The sequence below is a fragment of the Lithobates pipiens genome, unplaced genomic scaffold (genome assembly GCF_037356315.1).
Source record: "Lithobates pipiens isolate NorthernLeopardFrog02 unplaced genomic scaffold, aLitPip1_a1.2 Scaffold_22, whole genome shotgun sequence".
Taxonomy (NCBI): domain Eukaryota; kingdom Metazoa; phylum Chordata; class Amphibia; order Anura; family Ranidae; genus Lithobates; species Lithobates pipiens.
Genome location: NW_027507784.1, coordinates 120,826,080 through 120,842,544, shown reverse-complemented (window position 1 = coordinate 120,842,544; position 16,465 = coordinate 120,826,080). Strand labels below are relative to the sequence as shown.

Below are 16,465 nucleotides of genomic sequence, written 5' to 3'. Positions count from 1 at the left end.
GCGCATCCCTGTTTCTTCGGTGGCGGCGTGTCACAGAGACACCGCTCACCACCGAAGGGGGTGAACAGCCATTGGTTATGGCTGTTTACCACGTGATCGGCCGTGATGAAGTCATGGCCGATCACAGATGGTCACACCCCGACTGTGCACGGCGCATGCGCGCGATCGTGAGCGCGCTGCGCGTGCACGTCGGTAGCGGCGTGTTCCCCGGGAACACTGCTCGTCACCGACGGTGGTAAACAGCCATTGTCACCAGGCCATCAGAGTACCCGAGTACCTGTCACCAGGCCATCAGAGTACCCGAGTACCTGTCACCAGGCCATCAGAGTACCCGAGTACCTGTCACCAGGCCATCAGAGTACCCGAGTACCTGTCACCAGGCCATCAGAGTACCCGAGTACCTGTCACGGTTCATCCGAGTACCCGAGTACCTGTCACGGTTCATCCGAGTACCCGAGTACCTGTCACGGTTCATCCGAGTACCCGAGTACCTGTCACGGTTCATCCGAGTACCCGAGTACCTGTCACGGTTCATCCGAGTACCCGAGTACCTGTCACGGTTCATCCGAGTACCCGAGTACCTGTCACGGTTCATCCGAGTACCCGAGTACCTGTCACGGTTCATCCGAGTACCCGAGTACCTGTCACGGTTCATCCGAGTACCTGTCACGGTTCATCCGAGTACCTGTCACGGTTCATCCGAGTACCTGTCACGGTTCATCCGAGTACCCGAGTACCTGTCACGGTTCATCCGAGTACCTGTCACGGTTCATCCGAGTACCCGAGTACCTGTCACGGTTCATCTTAGTACCCAAGTACCTGTCACAGTCCATATGAGTACCTGTCACCGCCCTTCAGAGTACCCAAATACCAATCACCAGGCCATCAGAGTACCCGAGTACCTGTCACCAGGCCATCAGAGTACCAGAGTACCTGTCACCAGGCCATCAGAGTACCAGAGTACCTGTCACCAGGCCATCAGAGTACCAGAGTACCTGTCACCAGGCCATCAGAGTACCAGAGTACCTGTCACCAGGCCATCAGAGTACCAGAGTACCTGTCACCAGGCCATCAGAGTACCAGAGTACCTGTCACCAGGCCATCAGAGTACCAGAGTACCTGTCACCAGGCCATCAGAGTACCTGTCACCAGGCCATCAGAGTACCTGTCACCAGGCCATCAGAGTACCAGAGTACCTGTCACCAGGCCATCAGAGTACCCGAGTACTTATTTTCAGCCCATGTCTCATAGAATATACGTTGGGGTGTTTGCTTTCCAAAATGGGGTCATTTTGTGGGTAATTTCACTGTCCTGGTGGTCCAGGACCTTCAAAAAAGTGTGAAAGGTAGGAATGAAATGAGATGTGTCATTTATGCTCCTAGAACGCCTGAACGTACTACTTCAATGTTTGGCCTCTATGTGGCCAGGCTGTGTAAAAGTCCTACACATGTGGTATCGCCATACTCGGGAGGAGTAGCAGAATGTATTTTGGGGTGTCATTTTTGCTATATACATGCTATGTGTTAGAAATATCTTATAAATTGACAATTTTGTGTAAAAAAAAAAAAATGCGTTTTAATTTTTTTCCACATATTCCAAAAACTTCTGGAAAAAAAAATTAACCATTCAAAAGACTCATTATGCCTCACAGATTATACGTTGGGGTGTTTGCTTTCCAAAATGGGGTCATTTTATGGGAAATTACATTGTCCTGGTACTCCAGGGCCTTCAAAAGTGTAATAGGTGGATGAGAAATGAGATGTGTCATTTTTGCTCGTAAAACGTCTGAAGGTACTACATCAATATTGGTGCTCTGTATGTGGTCAGGCTGTGTAAAAGTCTCACACATGTGGTATCGCCATACTCGGGAAGAGTAGCAGAATGTATTTTGGGGTGAAATTTGTTGTATACATAAGCTGTGTGTGAGAAATAACCTGATAATATGACAATTTTGTAAAAAAAATAATAAAAACAAATCTTCATTTTGCAAAGAATTGTGGGGAAAAATTACAACTTAAAAAAACTCATCATGCTACTTAATACCTTGGAATGTCTACTTTGTAAAAAGGGGTCATTTGGGGGGTATTTGTACTTTCCTGACTTGTTAGTGTCTCAAGAAATGAGATACACCTGATGTACTGAAAGAGGAAGTAAACCCCTTCAAACCACTTTGACCTACAGGCAAGCCTAGATTAAGGCTTACCTGTAGGTCCAAGCAATATCTCCTAAACCTATATGGTTTAGGAGATATTTGCCCGAAAATGGGCACCGCTGTCTACGGCGCATGCGCCGTAGACAGCGGCGCGCAGGCGCACTAAATGCGGCAAGTCCAAGAATGGATTTGCCTAATTTGTCGACTCCCGTGCGCATGCGCGGGAGTGACGTCATCGCGGCTTCGCCGAATGGCAGCGTCGGAGCTGCGAGACACGACTCCCGTGCGCATGCGCGGGAGTGACGTCATCGCGGCTTCGCCGCTGTCATTGGTCGGAGCTGCGAGACGCCACCAGCAAGATGGACGCGGCGGACTACAGGGATCAGCGGCGACTTCGCTGGCTCCTGTGTCAGGTAAGTGACACATAATGAGCTACTATGCGATGCATAGTAGTCCATTATGCTTTACCTTTGCAGGGAAAAAAAGAGGAAGTAAACCCATCAGGGTTTACTTCCTCTTGAAGGCCTGATCAGATGTGATCAATTTTCAGCGATTGGCACCATAGTTTGTAGACTCTAACTTTCACAAAAACCAAATAATATACACTAATGTGGGTTATTTTTACCAAAGATATGTAGCAGTATAAATTTTGGCCAAAATTTATGAAGAAAAATTACTAATTAGCAAAAATTTATGACAGAAACAAAGTAAAAGGCATTTTTTTTTTCACAAAATTTACGTTTTATTTTATTTATAGCACAAAAAATAAAAAACCCACTAGTGATTAAATACCACTAAAAGAAAGCTCTATTTGTGTGGAAAAAAGGACGCAAGTTTCATATGGATACAGTGTTGGATGACTGAGTAATTGTCATTCAAACTGTGAGAGCGCTGAAAGCTGAAAATTGGTCTGATCAGGAAGGGGGTGTAACTGCACTGTACTGAGGTGGTTAAACAAATGCTCCTACATAAGTTGTACCTGTCTATTTACCGCCATATTCCCCTACATCCAAAGTAAAGAATTTATAAAAAATCTCAGCACTCTGAAAAGCAGGGGGCGGAGAGCTGAAAGAGCTCTGAGAGCTGATTGGAGGAACTCTGTTCCCCCTTCACAGGAACAGAGTTGAGGCTGTCAATCAGCTGGAGATCATTCCCCGAGGAACAAAACAGCTGACAGAAAGGACAGTGCTCTGGATTGGGACAAAGAACACACTATAGAGGGATATACTTTGTTCATATTTGATGTCTAAGGTTTACAACCACTTTAGCAACAGTTTATTACTCCTGGTCATTCCTGTGACAAGATATGCACGTGTTTTAACAGGTCTGCCCACCTGCTATTTGTACTTATGTTCTATTACACAGATATATAAAAGCCAGCCGATGACGGAGTTTACTGAACGCCATCTCTATTTAAAAGACCAATTCTAAGTATAAGTGCGGTTTAACAAATCTCCCACGGTGCCGATTGTATTCGGACAGCAGGCCCCACCTGGCGAAGAAGAGTGCCAGACTTAAGCCCCGTACACATGGGCAGAACGTTGGGAGAAATTTGTCGGTAAACAAACAAAAAAAATGTCTGACATTCTGCCCATGTGTGTAGGTCTAGCCAGCTTCTATCGGGACGTGCATGATGGAAAACAAGCAGCCAACCGACTCCCAATCAGCACCCTCAGCCAATGGCAGAGCGTGCTGATCTAAGTGTTCTGGGGGGGGGGCGGTGTCAAACTAACCTCGCATGGTTAGTACAGCGGCTCCAACCGTTTTATTTTTTTCACGCAACCCGCTGCATGAAAAAAAAAAAAAAAAAAGAAAAGACCCCCCCCCAAAAAAAAAAAAAAAAAAACTGTAGTGTGCATCTTGGCTTAATTGCCATGTCAAAAAAAAAAAAAAAATTATATATATATATATATATATATATATATATACCTACCTAAAGAAAAAAAAAAAAAACACACACAATTGCAGCTACTACATCTAACTGGTAAGTTGCAATATATGACATTTTTGTTTTTGAGTCAAATACTGCTTTAACCACCTCAATACTGGCAACTTTCACCCCTTCCTGCCCAGACCATTTTTAAGCTTTCAATGCTGTCGCACTTTAAATGAGAATTGTGTGGTCATGCAACACTGTACCCAAATGAATTCTTTTTTTTTTCCACACAAATGGAGCTTTCTTTTGGTGGTATTTAATCATTGCTGGGATTTTTTTTATTGTTAAAAAAAAAAAAAAAAAAAGAAAAGAAAGAAGGACTGAAAAAAAAAAAAAAAAAAAAAAAAAAAAAAAAATACAAAAATTCTTTAGTTTCTGTCAGTAAATTTTGTAAATAAGTTCTTTTTCTCCTTCACTGATGTATGCTGATAAGGCGGCACTTATGTGCACTGATAAGGCGGAACTAATATTCCGCACTGATATGCAGCACTAAAGGTGGCACTGGTGGGAACTGATAGGCAGCATGAATAGGCAGCAGTGGTGTGCACTGATGGGGCTTTCCTGTAATCAGGGCACTGATGATCAGTGCCGATTATCTGCTCAGGTCTCCCCTGCGAGGAGATGTGGCTGATCGGCACTCCTTGCCACACACTCTGTCAGTGTGAGGTGAGTAGAGCGGATTGACGCACTTCACTTGGTTAAAAAGCCGTGGATCTTTACAGAGATCAGGGCCGCGCTGTGTCATAGCAACGCGACATGGCCACGATCGCCGTGCTGCACGTCCATAGCAGCCATTCAGGGACGCCGTCATATGACGTCCTCCCAGAACGAGAGCCACATCGTCCCTCCGTCATTTGATGGTGGATGGGCGGCAAGCGGTTAAACTAGTTTAACATTGTTTTAGTATAGGAAAGAAGACTTATGCCCTGTACACACGGTCGGAAATTCAGACGGAAAAGGTCCGTTCGGATTATATTGTCGGAAAATCCGATCATGTGTGGGCTCCATCGGACTTTTTCCGTCGGAAATTTAGACTGAAAAAAATTTGAGAGCAGGATCACAAATTTTCCGACCAAAAAATAAAAAATCAAATCTGACTTTTTCCGATCATTTGTAGAGATTCCGATCGGACAAAGTGGCACGCATGCTCAGATCAAATTACGCGACCAAAGCTATTGGCTAGTAGCCTCAACGTAGTCCCATCCTAACGAACGTACGTCATCACGTTCCAAACGATCGGATTTTCCGACAACTTTGTCCAACCGTGTGTATGCAACATCAGTTTAGGACAAAATCGGTCAAAAAAAAAAAAAACAACGGATTTGTTGTGTGTACAGGGCATTAAAAACAGTCAGTTTTAAATTGCTGTGCCCCCCCATTAAAAGGGAACTTTAGTCAGAAAATTAAGTCCTGCTAGATCACGTTAGGCTGGCCCCTTTTGCAGGTATAGCTACGTAAAACATTAAAAAAAGTCTGTACTATTTATCCAGTAAAACACTGTTTCACCCCACTCTGCACACACTTAGTTGCAATCTATTTTTAGGCATTTTTTAAACACTGCAGAGTTTGTAGAGGCCAATCTGCCGACAGCCTTAAGCCCTTGTTCATATTGGTGCAGCTTTGAAATTGCGATACTTCAGCGTGATTTCAAAACTGCAGAGCAGTGCGAATTTCACCTCCAATTTCATTGCAGTTTATGCAAGTCGCAATGAAAAGGAAAAAAAGTAGTGTTGGAACCCTACAATTTAAAGTACAGTTATTTTGGGAGCACAATTATTAATGTGGAATGTATGTTCCTTCCTAAAAGAACATTTTTTTTTTTTTATCAAGTTGTTATGGGTAAAGTCCCACTTTAACCACTTCAGCTCCGGACCAATAAACACCTTAAGGACCAGAGGTCTTTTTCGCACTGCGCTGCTTTAACTGGTAATTGCGCGGTCATGCAATATTGCACCCAAACGAAATTTGCGTCCTTTTCTTCCCACAAATAGAGCTTTCTTTTGATGGTATTTGATTGCCTCTGATTTTTTTTTTGCGATATAAATGGAAAAAGAGCGAAAATTTTGAAAAAAAAAAGATATTTTCTTCTTTTTGTTATAAGAAAAATCGAATAAACGAAATTTTAGTCATACATTTAGGGCAAAATTTATTCAGCCACATGTCTTTAGTAAAAAAAATGTCAATAAGCGTATATTTTTTGGTTTGCGCAAAAGTTATAGCGTCTACAAACTAGAGTACATTTTCTGGAATTTACACAGCTTTTAATTTATGACTGCCTATCTCATTTCTTGAGGTGCTAAAATGGCAGGGCAGTACAAACCCCCCCAAAATGACCCCATCTTGGAAAGTAGACACCCCAAGGAAATTGCTGATGGGTATGTTGAGCCCATTGAATATTTATTTTTTTTGTCCTAAAGGGATTGAATAATGACAAAAAAATTTTTTTTTAAAAAAGTTGTCACTAAATGATATATTGCTCACACATGCCATGGTTATATGTGGAATTGCACCCCAAAATATATTCCGCTACTTCTCCCGAGTATGGGGATACCACATGTGTGGGACTTTTTGGGAGTCTAGTCGCGCACGGCACCCCGAAAACCAATCACCACCTTCAGGATTTCTAAGGGTGCAAATTTTTGATTTCACTCCTCACTACCTATCACAGTTTCGAAGGCCATAAAATGCCAAAATAGCACAAAACCCCCCAAAATGACCCCATTTTGGAAAGTAGACACCCCAAGCTATTTACTGAGAGGCATGTTGAGTCCATGGAATATTTTATATTTTGCCAAAAGTTGCGGGAATATTACAAACTTTTTTTTTTTTTGCACAAAGTTGTCACTAAATGATATATTGCTCACACATGCTATGGGCAGAAGTCAAATTACACCCCAAAATAAATTCTGCTGCTTCTCCCGAGTACGGGGATACCACATGTGGGGGACTTTTTGGGAGCCTAGCCACGTACGGGACCCCGAAAACCAAGCACTGCCTTCCGGATTTAAATATAAAATGCTACCAAAAAAACTGTTAGCGATCGCAGGGCAGACCCTGACCCTAAAACCTAATTGATATCACCCGCCGGGTGATCAGGGGGTTAAACCTTTATTGGGTAATAAATGGTGGGTGCCCTGATGCTATAAAAAGCAAACTAACCAGAGTCACCCGTAACACTTATACGGTGATCAGTGGTGAAAGGGTTAACTAGGGGCAATCAGGGGGTTCAAATTTTTATTAGGTAGTATATGGGGGTCCCTGGCGCTATATAAAAACCTGACGGGGAACCTAAATAACTAACTGGCTAACCAGCGTCACCAGTGACACTTATACTGTGATCGCTGGTGAAAGGGTTAACTAGGGGCAATCAGGGGGTTAAAACCATTATTGGGTAGTATATCGGGGTACCTAGCGATATAAAAACCTGGCGGTGAACCTAAAAAAATAACTAGCTACCTAGCGACAGTAGCGACACTAATGCAGCGATCAGAAAAATGATCGCTTAGTGACACTGGCAAAAGGGGGTGAAAGGGTTAACTAGGGGCAATCAGGATGTTAAAACCATTATTGGGTAGTATATCGGCGTACCTAGCGATATAAAAACCTGGCGGTGAACCTAAAAAAATAACTAGCTACCTAGCGACACTGATGCAGCGATCAGAAAAATTATCGCTTAGTGACACTGGCAAAAGGGGGTGAAAGGGTTAACTCTAGGGGCAATCAGGGGGTTAAATCTTTATTGGGGGGTGATAGGGGGCTACCCTGGACCTAACACTAACTGCCCTGACAGTTTTTACTTTTACAACTGACACTGAATGCATTGATCAGTAAAGAAATTATCAATGCAATCAGTGACACTGTGACTGGGGGGGGAGGGGGGGGGATCGGGGGGCGATCGGGGGGGGGGGGGGGGGTTTGTGTACCTATGTGTACCTATGTGTCAGTGTAGTGTTTTGGTGCACTTACTTTTAGTCTTCTCCTCGTAGTCCGGTCAAAAAGACCGCTCCGAGGCGAATGACATCACTTCCTCCTTCCTGTGTAAACAGTACACAGTGGGAGGCAGTTCGTCATTGGCCAGGAGCGATTGAGAGGGGATGGCCAGAAACCAACGGCCATCCCCTCATCACGGATCGGTCCCGGAGGGAAACTGACCGCCGTATCCAGCGGGAGGGGGTCCGATCGGACCCCCCACCCGCTGGAAGGCAGGCACGTACATCTACGTGCTTGTGCCTGCCTGTGCCATTCTGATGACGTATAATGGCAATACGGCGGTCCTTAAGTGGTTAAGGAGGGTAACCCTTCTTGACTCAACTAGTCCCAGACCAGGAAACCAGTAAAATCTCCTCAAGCAAGTGACCAGATTACAAAAATAGTATATTTGTACTGTGATGTAAACATATCCTCATTTAGTCAACATAATTTACATTATATATTAAAATGAACGTGTGAACAAAATAAAAGCTTTCTCCATACCTGGCCAAAGTAGCCATGCAATATGCAGCTGTTAAGATACGATGAAGAGTTGACCAGTCTGAAGAAACGCACATAGTTTGTGCTGTTGAATGCAGAGAAGACCTGTAGAGCAAATTTGACTTCTGCTGAGTTACGAACAGACTCCTGTAACTGCTGCACTTCTCTAAATACAGATGAAAAATAAATAAACAAAAAAAATAAAAAATAAACATAGCAATATGAACATAACAATTACAAATCGATATGGCATTATAACAAACTGAATTAAAAAATGTAAGTGTGTGTAAGTGTGTGTAAGTGTGTGTAAGTGTGTGTAAGTGTGTGTGTGTCCCCCTTCCAATGCAACTTCAAAGAAACAACTCATCTTTTAAACCATATAAAAAAATAAATAAATAAATAAATAAATAAAAAGAGATCCTCTTTAAATTGAAACAACAAATCTGTCTATTTCAGATTTGACATACTTGATCAATGAGACTTGACCTTCTTATAAGCCGAAATGTGACCTAAGCTATGTAATAGGAATTTGGAACCTCTCATGCATAGAGTTTCCTTCTCATACCCTAGTAATTCCATTTAATTATTTTGCCCTGTTATGTTCATACACATCTTCATGCAATGTTATGCAACCAGGTTTTAAAAAAATGTGGAACAGGATGGGACTTTAATTGCGCCTCTGAATACATAAATAGAATACAAATGTTTTTTGATTATAGAAAAACAATTTGATCAATTATAAAAACAGTTGAAAATGTATTACAGTGTAGATCCCCAATAACAAAGATGTGGCCTACATGTTTTGCGGATAGTACCGCTTCGTCAGGGCCTTGAAGATAGCACAATATGACGTTGTGTGAATTTACAAATGACACATCAATTAGTACTGCATAAATTATGTAGAAAAAAAATATGAATGGGTATTGATACATGGTACATTTTTTCCCATAAGTTTATATCGATAACATAACGCTATACAAAATTATTAATACAATCTAGATATTTATAAAACATTGAATATACAAATACATTCATATTTGCCACCTATCAATGCATCAATACAATTTTTAACAAGCTCAATCAGAATAATCAGAGCATATTTTTCAAATGGGAACACGATACAAAGCAAATCCATTTCCTGGATCTCACAATATCAGGTGACAGAAGGAAAATTCTAAACTAAAACCTTTTTTTTTTTTTAAACGGTGGACAGGAACGGTTATATACCTATGAAAAGTTGCCATTTTGCTCCATGGTTACTAAATGTACCGAAAGGTCAATTTATGAGGCTGAAGTAGAAAAGGTATTCAAAAAACAAAATTGGCCCATACTTAACACAGATAAGCATCTTAAAGAAATATTACCATCTAACCCAAAATTTACATATAGAAGAGCTCCAACTTTAAGGGAAAAAAAAAAAAAAAAAAAAAAAATCACTAAGAATGTAGTAGACCCTCCCTTTACTTTCTTCTCAGGTAAAGGCTTTTGTATGTGCAGACAGTGTTATGCATGAGTTTGGACAAAAAGATTAAATACCAAAAAAGGATACATTTTTAGCCACAGTGACAGGGAGGGAGTACAAAATAAGGGACTGCAATACATGCAGTACTGAGGGTGTAGTTTACCCCCTACAACGTCCTTGCCAAATTGTACAAAATATAATTAAAAGGTATCCCAAGCATAGCATATCCAGGCATTATGCAACCCACCATAATAAAGAACCCTCCTCCCTCTTATTTTGGGGGATAGAAAAATACCACCCACAATGGAGGGGCACCAATAAGGTCAGGTCTGAGTCAGTGCGAGTCTTTTTGGATACATGAGATGCAAACATTACAGCCACAACATGGAGTTTGACATTAATTGCTTTATAAACGATTTTTAAGGTCATATTTTAAAAAAATTAACAAGCATTTAAAAAAAAAAAAAAAAAAAAAAAAAAAAAAAATTACCAGCATTTCTACTATCGGTATTTTTATATTTTCCTCTCTGTTAGGATGTATATACAAGTTTTTTCACCTGCATATTATCCTGATTTTTTATTATAATTGATTTCCTAGAGACAAAAGGACATTTTAATATAGGGATTATGGACATTTTTGATTGGTGATCCTGCTATACAATGCTGTATCCTATTATATATTAGGATCATATTACTAGATGCCGTGTATATTTTTAGCCGTTGATGATGCTAAGCATATCTTATTGCTATTGTCTGTTTTTTTATAATTATCTGGTGAGTTTTATATTCCATTGAAGGTTTTACCTCTACTTTTCATTTTTATGTCCCCTAAATTCAGCCATTTTGTTGAAGCTCTTGCGTGTGTATTATATTTGTGACTGGAAGTAGTTGCCCAATGACCAATTCCGGTTTAACCCGGAAGTGTCATAATAGCGCAACGCAAGTCTTTCAAATGAGTAGTGCTAACATGAGGCCTTACATTGAGCATGTGCGGGCGTCTTTCAAATGCCGCAGCTGTATTCAAATAAGGTAATTTACATTTTTTTTATATCGGACACTATAAATGAAACTCGCCATAGCCGCAGGGCTCATTCCTCCAGATGAAGCCACGTTGGAGGTGGTAAAACTAGTAGAGGTGGAGCCTGGCAGGGGACTACTACTACTACTACTGAGTGAGACGGTCATGTCACGTTTAATGCTTTTAAAATTTCCTTAAAAAGGAGAGTTCAATACTATCTGGGGTGGAGTGGTTTCGTTTTTAACCCCTCAGATACTGCACTATAGGAGGCACTTTCTTTAGTTTTTTTTCATGTTTTGCTGAACTTACTGGTAGTCATTGTAGATTTAAAGCTTGAAGCAGCACAATGGAAGGAGTACCTTCCTTCTTTTGATTACTTTCAGCCACCAGGATTCTCTGACAATCCCCGGGATGCAAGGCGTACTTGACCCCTTACAGGGTCGCTTAAAGGAGGTTAGCGAGCATTGCATGAGGTGGTGGGAGCACTCCATTCGTGGGGGTTGTCTGAAGATATCACACAAGCTTGTTTTGATTTTTTATATTATTTTTTGCACAACGTAAATTCATTCATTTTATGTTTTTGGACTTTTTTCATATTATTGCAATATCAGTGTTTATCACCATAATTGTTAATTTCACCTTTACAGCGCTATCACTTATTGTTTTTTTTTGTTTTTTTTTACTTATTTCTGCGGGAGCAAATTAGTGACAGCTGCAGTAAAAAGTAACACCATTATATATTTTTCTAAGTTTCACATTTCACACCATATTAGCGTGCAACTAACTCAAGTTTCATTATCAATGTATAGCGGTGCTTCTTACATGCTGGTCTTTATTTCTCTCCCCCCCCCCCTTTTATTTTCCTTTCCCTCCCCTTTTATTCCATTCCTTTTCCCTTTGTATTTTCTAACCCCCCCCTTCTAAACTTTTCTTTTTTTCCTTTTGTGCTTTCCCTCCCCCCCATTCCCTCTCTTCTCTTTGCTCCCATTCTTTTTCCCCCCTGCTCCCCTTTTTCTTCCCACCATGTTGCATCACCTTCCTATTTTTCTCACTATTTTCATCCACCTTATTTTTCTCTTTTATTTTGGCCATTTTCTAGATTTTTGAGGCCCCTTTTTGACCACTTGGTTTAGTAAATTCTATCATTTGTATACATAGGGGCCCACCTATTCTCCTTGGGTGAGGTGGGGTGGAGTATATCCATGGGGTCCTAGGCCTCATTGTCCTGCTGAGCCGGTGTCCTCAGATTACAGCCTTCTGGTGAGTGAGGAATACATGCTACTGAAACACTGTTTTATATCTGGAAGCTTTAATATATAACATATTTAGACAACAAACAGCATGTAAGAAGCACGCTATACATTGATAGGTGGCAAATGTGACTGCATTTGTACAGTCAATGTTTTATAAATATCTAGATTTTATTAATAATTTTGTATAGCGTTAGGTTATCAATATAAACTTATGCAAAAAAGGTACCATGCATCAATGCCTGTAACATATCATCCATCTTTTTTCCTACGTAATCACATAATTTATGCAGTACTAATTGAGGTTTCATCTGTAGAATTCACACGTCATATTGTGCAATCTTCAAGGCCCTGACGAAGCGGTACTATACGCGAAACACGCAGGCCAAATCTTTGTTAATTGTTGGAGATCTGCACATCCTGAATTCAAACTTAATTGTACAGACTGTAATGTGTTTTCAACTGTTTTATAATAAAATTGTTTTTTTCTATAATCAAAATGTTTGTATTCTATTTGTCTACACTTCTCAGAGGCACAACTAAAGTCCCATCCTGTTCCACATTGTTTGAAAACATAGTTGCATATCTTCTTGGGATGGTGCTCTGTAGAAGTATCAGTATTCCATGTTCACCCCACCCCTACACACATTCATGCAATGTTAGTTTTAATATATGAATCTCTGCCTAATGACAGACATTAGGGCAAGTCTTCATTTAGGTTGTTTTACAAAGATCTTAAAGTGGCAATAAACTCTGCTGCGTAACTTTTTCATATAAGTAAAGCTTACCTGAAGGTAAAATGACTATCTCCTAAATGTACACCGTTTAGGAAACATTCACATGTTTTGCAGCAGGTGATGTCTCCGTTGCACTGCATGCTGAATTGAGGGCACAGTACATGTGCCATTAATCCAGAGTGCTGTGCTGTGCTGCGACCGTGACTCCCGTACATATGCGTGGGAATGACATAATCGTGGCTCGACCATTTAAGCAGGCGGAGCCTGTGAATCTGGAAAACTAATTATTCTGGCTGTCAGATTTGCCAAGAGAATTTACTTCATGACCATGCATTTGTTAATGAATGTACAGTTCTTTCCAAAATCATAATTTACTGCTCTACAACATATACAATTTTCAGATGAAGGCAGTTTAAACACTACAATAAGTAACATTTGACAGCCAAACTACACTGTTGACTTCAGTGGCAGGAGTAGTAATGGAATATTCAGAGATTAGGACATCTCGATTTCAGTGCGATAACTCCCCAGCAGTAGTCTTTGTGATGTAGGAGCGCTGAACCTTATGGAGTTACATTAGAATGTGGTGGGTGGTTTGCAGTCATGGAGGCTGTTCAACAGCAACTGGGGTCCTATTGGACACCCAGAGGAGTTTGCCAAAGTTCTGAAAGGATGGGACAGCACACAAGTTTGTCTAGTCTTGTGAAAGATTATATTTTGCAACAGCCAATGAGTTTCAGGTCTTAGCACTCCCCCTTTACCTAAAAGGAAAACTTTTGATGGAGGTGTACCGAAGGAATATGTTGGTGCCAAAATAGAAAATATGGGATGCACCTAGGCAAAAGCCGAAAATGACAGTTTAACCACTTGCAGCCTGCCCTATAGGCAGTTGACGGTGGCAAAGTGGTTTCATAATCCTGATCGGACGTCATATGACGTCCTCAGGATTATGAGCCGCTGCGCGCCCCCGGGGGCGCGCATCGCGGCGATCGTTGTTGCGGGGTGTCAGTCTGACACCCGGCAACTATGATCTCGGTAAAGAGTCTCCGACGGAGACTCTTTACCACGTGATCAGCCGTGTCCAATCACGGCTGATCACAGTGTAAATGGGAAGAGCCGGTGATCGGCTTTTCCTCACTCGCGTCTGTCAGACGCGAGTAGAGGAGAGCCGATCGGCTGCTCCTCTGACAGGGGGGGTCTGTGCTGATCGATTATCAGCACAGCCCCCCCGAGGATGCCCACACTGGACCACCAGGGACGCCACCAGACCACCAGGGAAAAGGTAATCCTCCCTAGACCACCAGGGATGCCAGTCATCACAATGGATGCCAATCAGTGCCCATAATGGATGCCAATCAGTGCCCACAATGGGCATCACTGATTGGCATCCATTAGTACAGTATAACACCAATGCCGCCTATCAGTGCCCACCCGTGCCGCCTATCAGTGCCCACCCGTGCCGCCTATCAGTGCCCACCCGTGCCGCCTATCAGTGCCCACCCGTGCCAGCTATCAGTGCCCACCCGTGCCAGCTATCAGTGCCCACCCGTGTTGCCCATCCGTGCCGCCTATCAGTGCCCATCAGTGTAGCCCCATCAGTGCCCATCAGTGAAGGAGAAAACATACTTATTTACAAAGTTTTGAAACTGAAAAAAAAATAAAAAATAAATAAAATGTTTTCTTCAAAATTTGGTATTTTTTTATTTGTAGCGCAAAAAATAAAAAAACGTAGAGGTGATCAAATACCACCAAAAGAAAGCTCTATTTGTGGGGAAAAAAATGATAAAAATTTCGGTACAGTATAGCATGACCGCACAATTGTCATTCAAAGTGCGACAGCGCTGAAAGCTCAAAATTGGTCTGGGCAGGAAGGTGTTTAAGTGCCCGGTATTGAAGTGTTTAAAAAAAAAAAAAAAAAGAAGTTTATATATAAATTTGTATTATATTCGACTTTTTTATTAATCTCATTAATTTAAATTAATATGAATTTATTGTTGGCTATTATTGGCACCTTTAGTGCAAGAAAAATGCAGTCTGCAGTCTCTGACCATCTCTTGCATCATGTCTGCAATCTCTTTCTTAAACTTTAACACATTGCTAATAGTACAAGCACAATTTCAATTTGGTGCACATCTAGCAGACATGATACAAGTGATGGTCAGAGACTGTAGACATATTACAGGAAATGGTCATAGACTACAGGCATGATACAAGAGATGAAGGCAGCCTCACCAGTGCCCATCAGATGCAGCTTCACCAGTGCCTGGATCACGCAGAGCAGTGACCTCCCACTGTGTCACGGAACTGGATTTGAATTGCCTGGGCCAGGCAACCACAGAAACAAAGTCCTGACTCCTATAATAAACATCACCCCGATTCAATTTGCCAGCATTGGATCAGTGTGCCGTCTATCACATAAGGTGAGACTTTGTTATAGCAGCTGCTGAACAATTCAGCTCTGTGAGACAGGGAGAACGCTGCTTTGTGTCACAAGGTAGAGGAGGAGGGAGGGGAAGACTGACTGTGGTGTGCCAGGATGACATCCCCACAATGTGCAGCACCCGGGGCAGACTTGCCCCATTTCAGTGCCATTATCGGCACCTTTTTTTCTTTCTGCCGAAATTTCGATGCACCTCTACCTTCAGGTATACTTTAAGCCAAAGTTTTTAGCAAAAGAAAATGCTATTCAGCCAAAGATTAAATCTACTTTAGAAGCAGTAAATATGGCAGTGATTTACCTGAGAATATCTCCCTTGTTTAGGTTGAGGAGAACACTGTAACCCCTGAACTCTGGCTCACAGGGACAAGTTTCCCCACGATTATGCAGGTCTTGGTACATCTCCTTCAAGCTCTGCAGACATTTTGTCAAGTTCTCATTATTGATCTTTGGCTCAAAGGCTGACATAGGCTCTTCACATAGCTCATATGCACAATGGATGTGAAATCTCATACACTTCTCCATTAGGGATACAGTCACAGGGTCGCACAAGTGCTGCTGTGTGATGTCCTATAAGAAAACATACCATCCAAATCATCAAGAGATTTTGCTATGTTCCAAAATCCTCAAAGGAAACATGTAATGAAAAATAGAATTAAACCTATAACAATGCTTATAGGTAGGATTTCTTTTATGACAGTCAAGACCCTATTGATCTGAAAAAATTGAGTTGGTGATATTTACTTATGCGGTCACTGAAAATCTTAGTCCATTCTTACCTTTCGAATTCCTCGTGTTCGGTTCCACACAAAATCATACCAATCTCTGTAATTGTTCTCCCCATTATCCATGATATAAGTAACGAGGTAATTCATGGTCATGCACAGCACAGGCAAAGGGCGGAGTTCATGGGGGAGTGGTTCCTCCTGATCAGCTGAAGAACGACTGTACTCTTTAATGGCAGTAGCGTGGTCAATCTAAGGAAATATAAATGTGCGCAGTA

At 41.6% G+C, this 16,465-nt stretch overlaps 1 protein-coding gene across 1 annotated transcript in view; it reads right to left on the bottom strand.

The window, feature by feature from the left end:
- MCM3AP (minichromosome maintenance complex component 3 associated protein) overlaps positions 1-16,465 on the bottom strand; it is a 90,130-nt gene that overhangs the window by 53,564 nt on the left and 20,101 nt on the right. Inside the window, 3 exon segments of the mRNA XM_077448161.1 lie at positions 8,562-8,724; positions 15,764-16,032; positions 16,242-16,439. Coding sequence (XP_077304287.1) covers positions 8,562-8,724; positions 15,764-16,032; positions 16,242-16,439 — 630 coding nt within the window.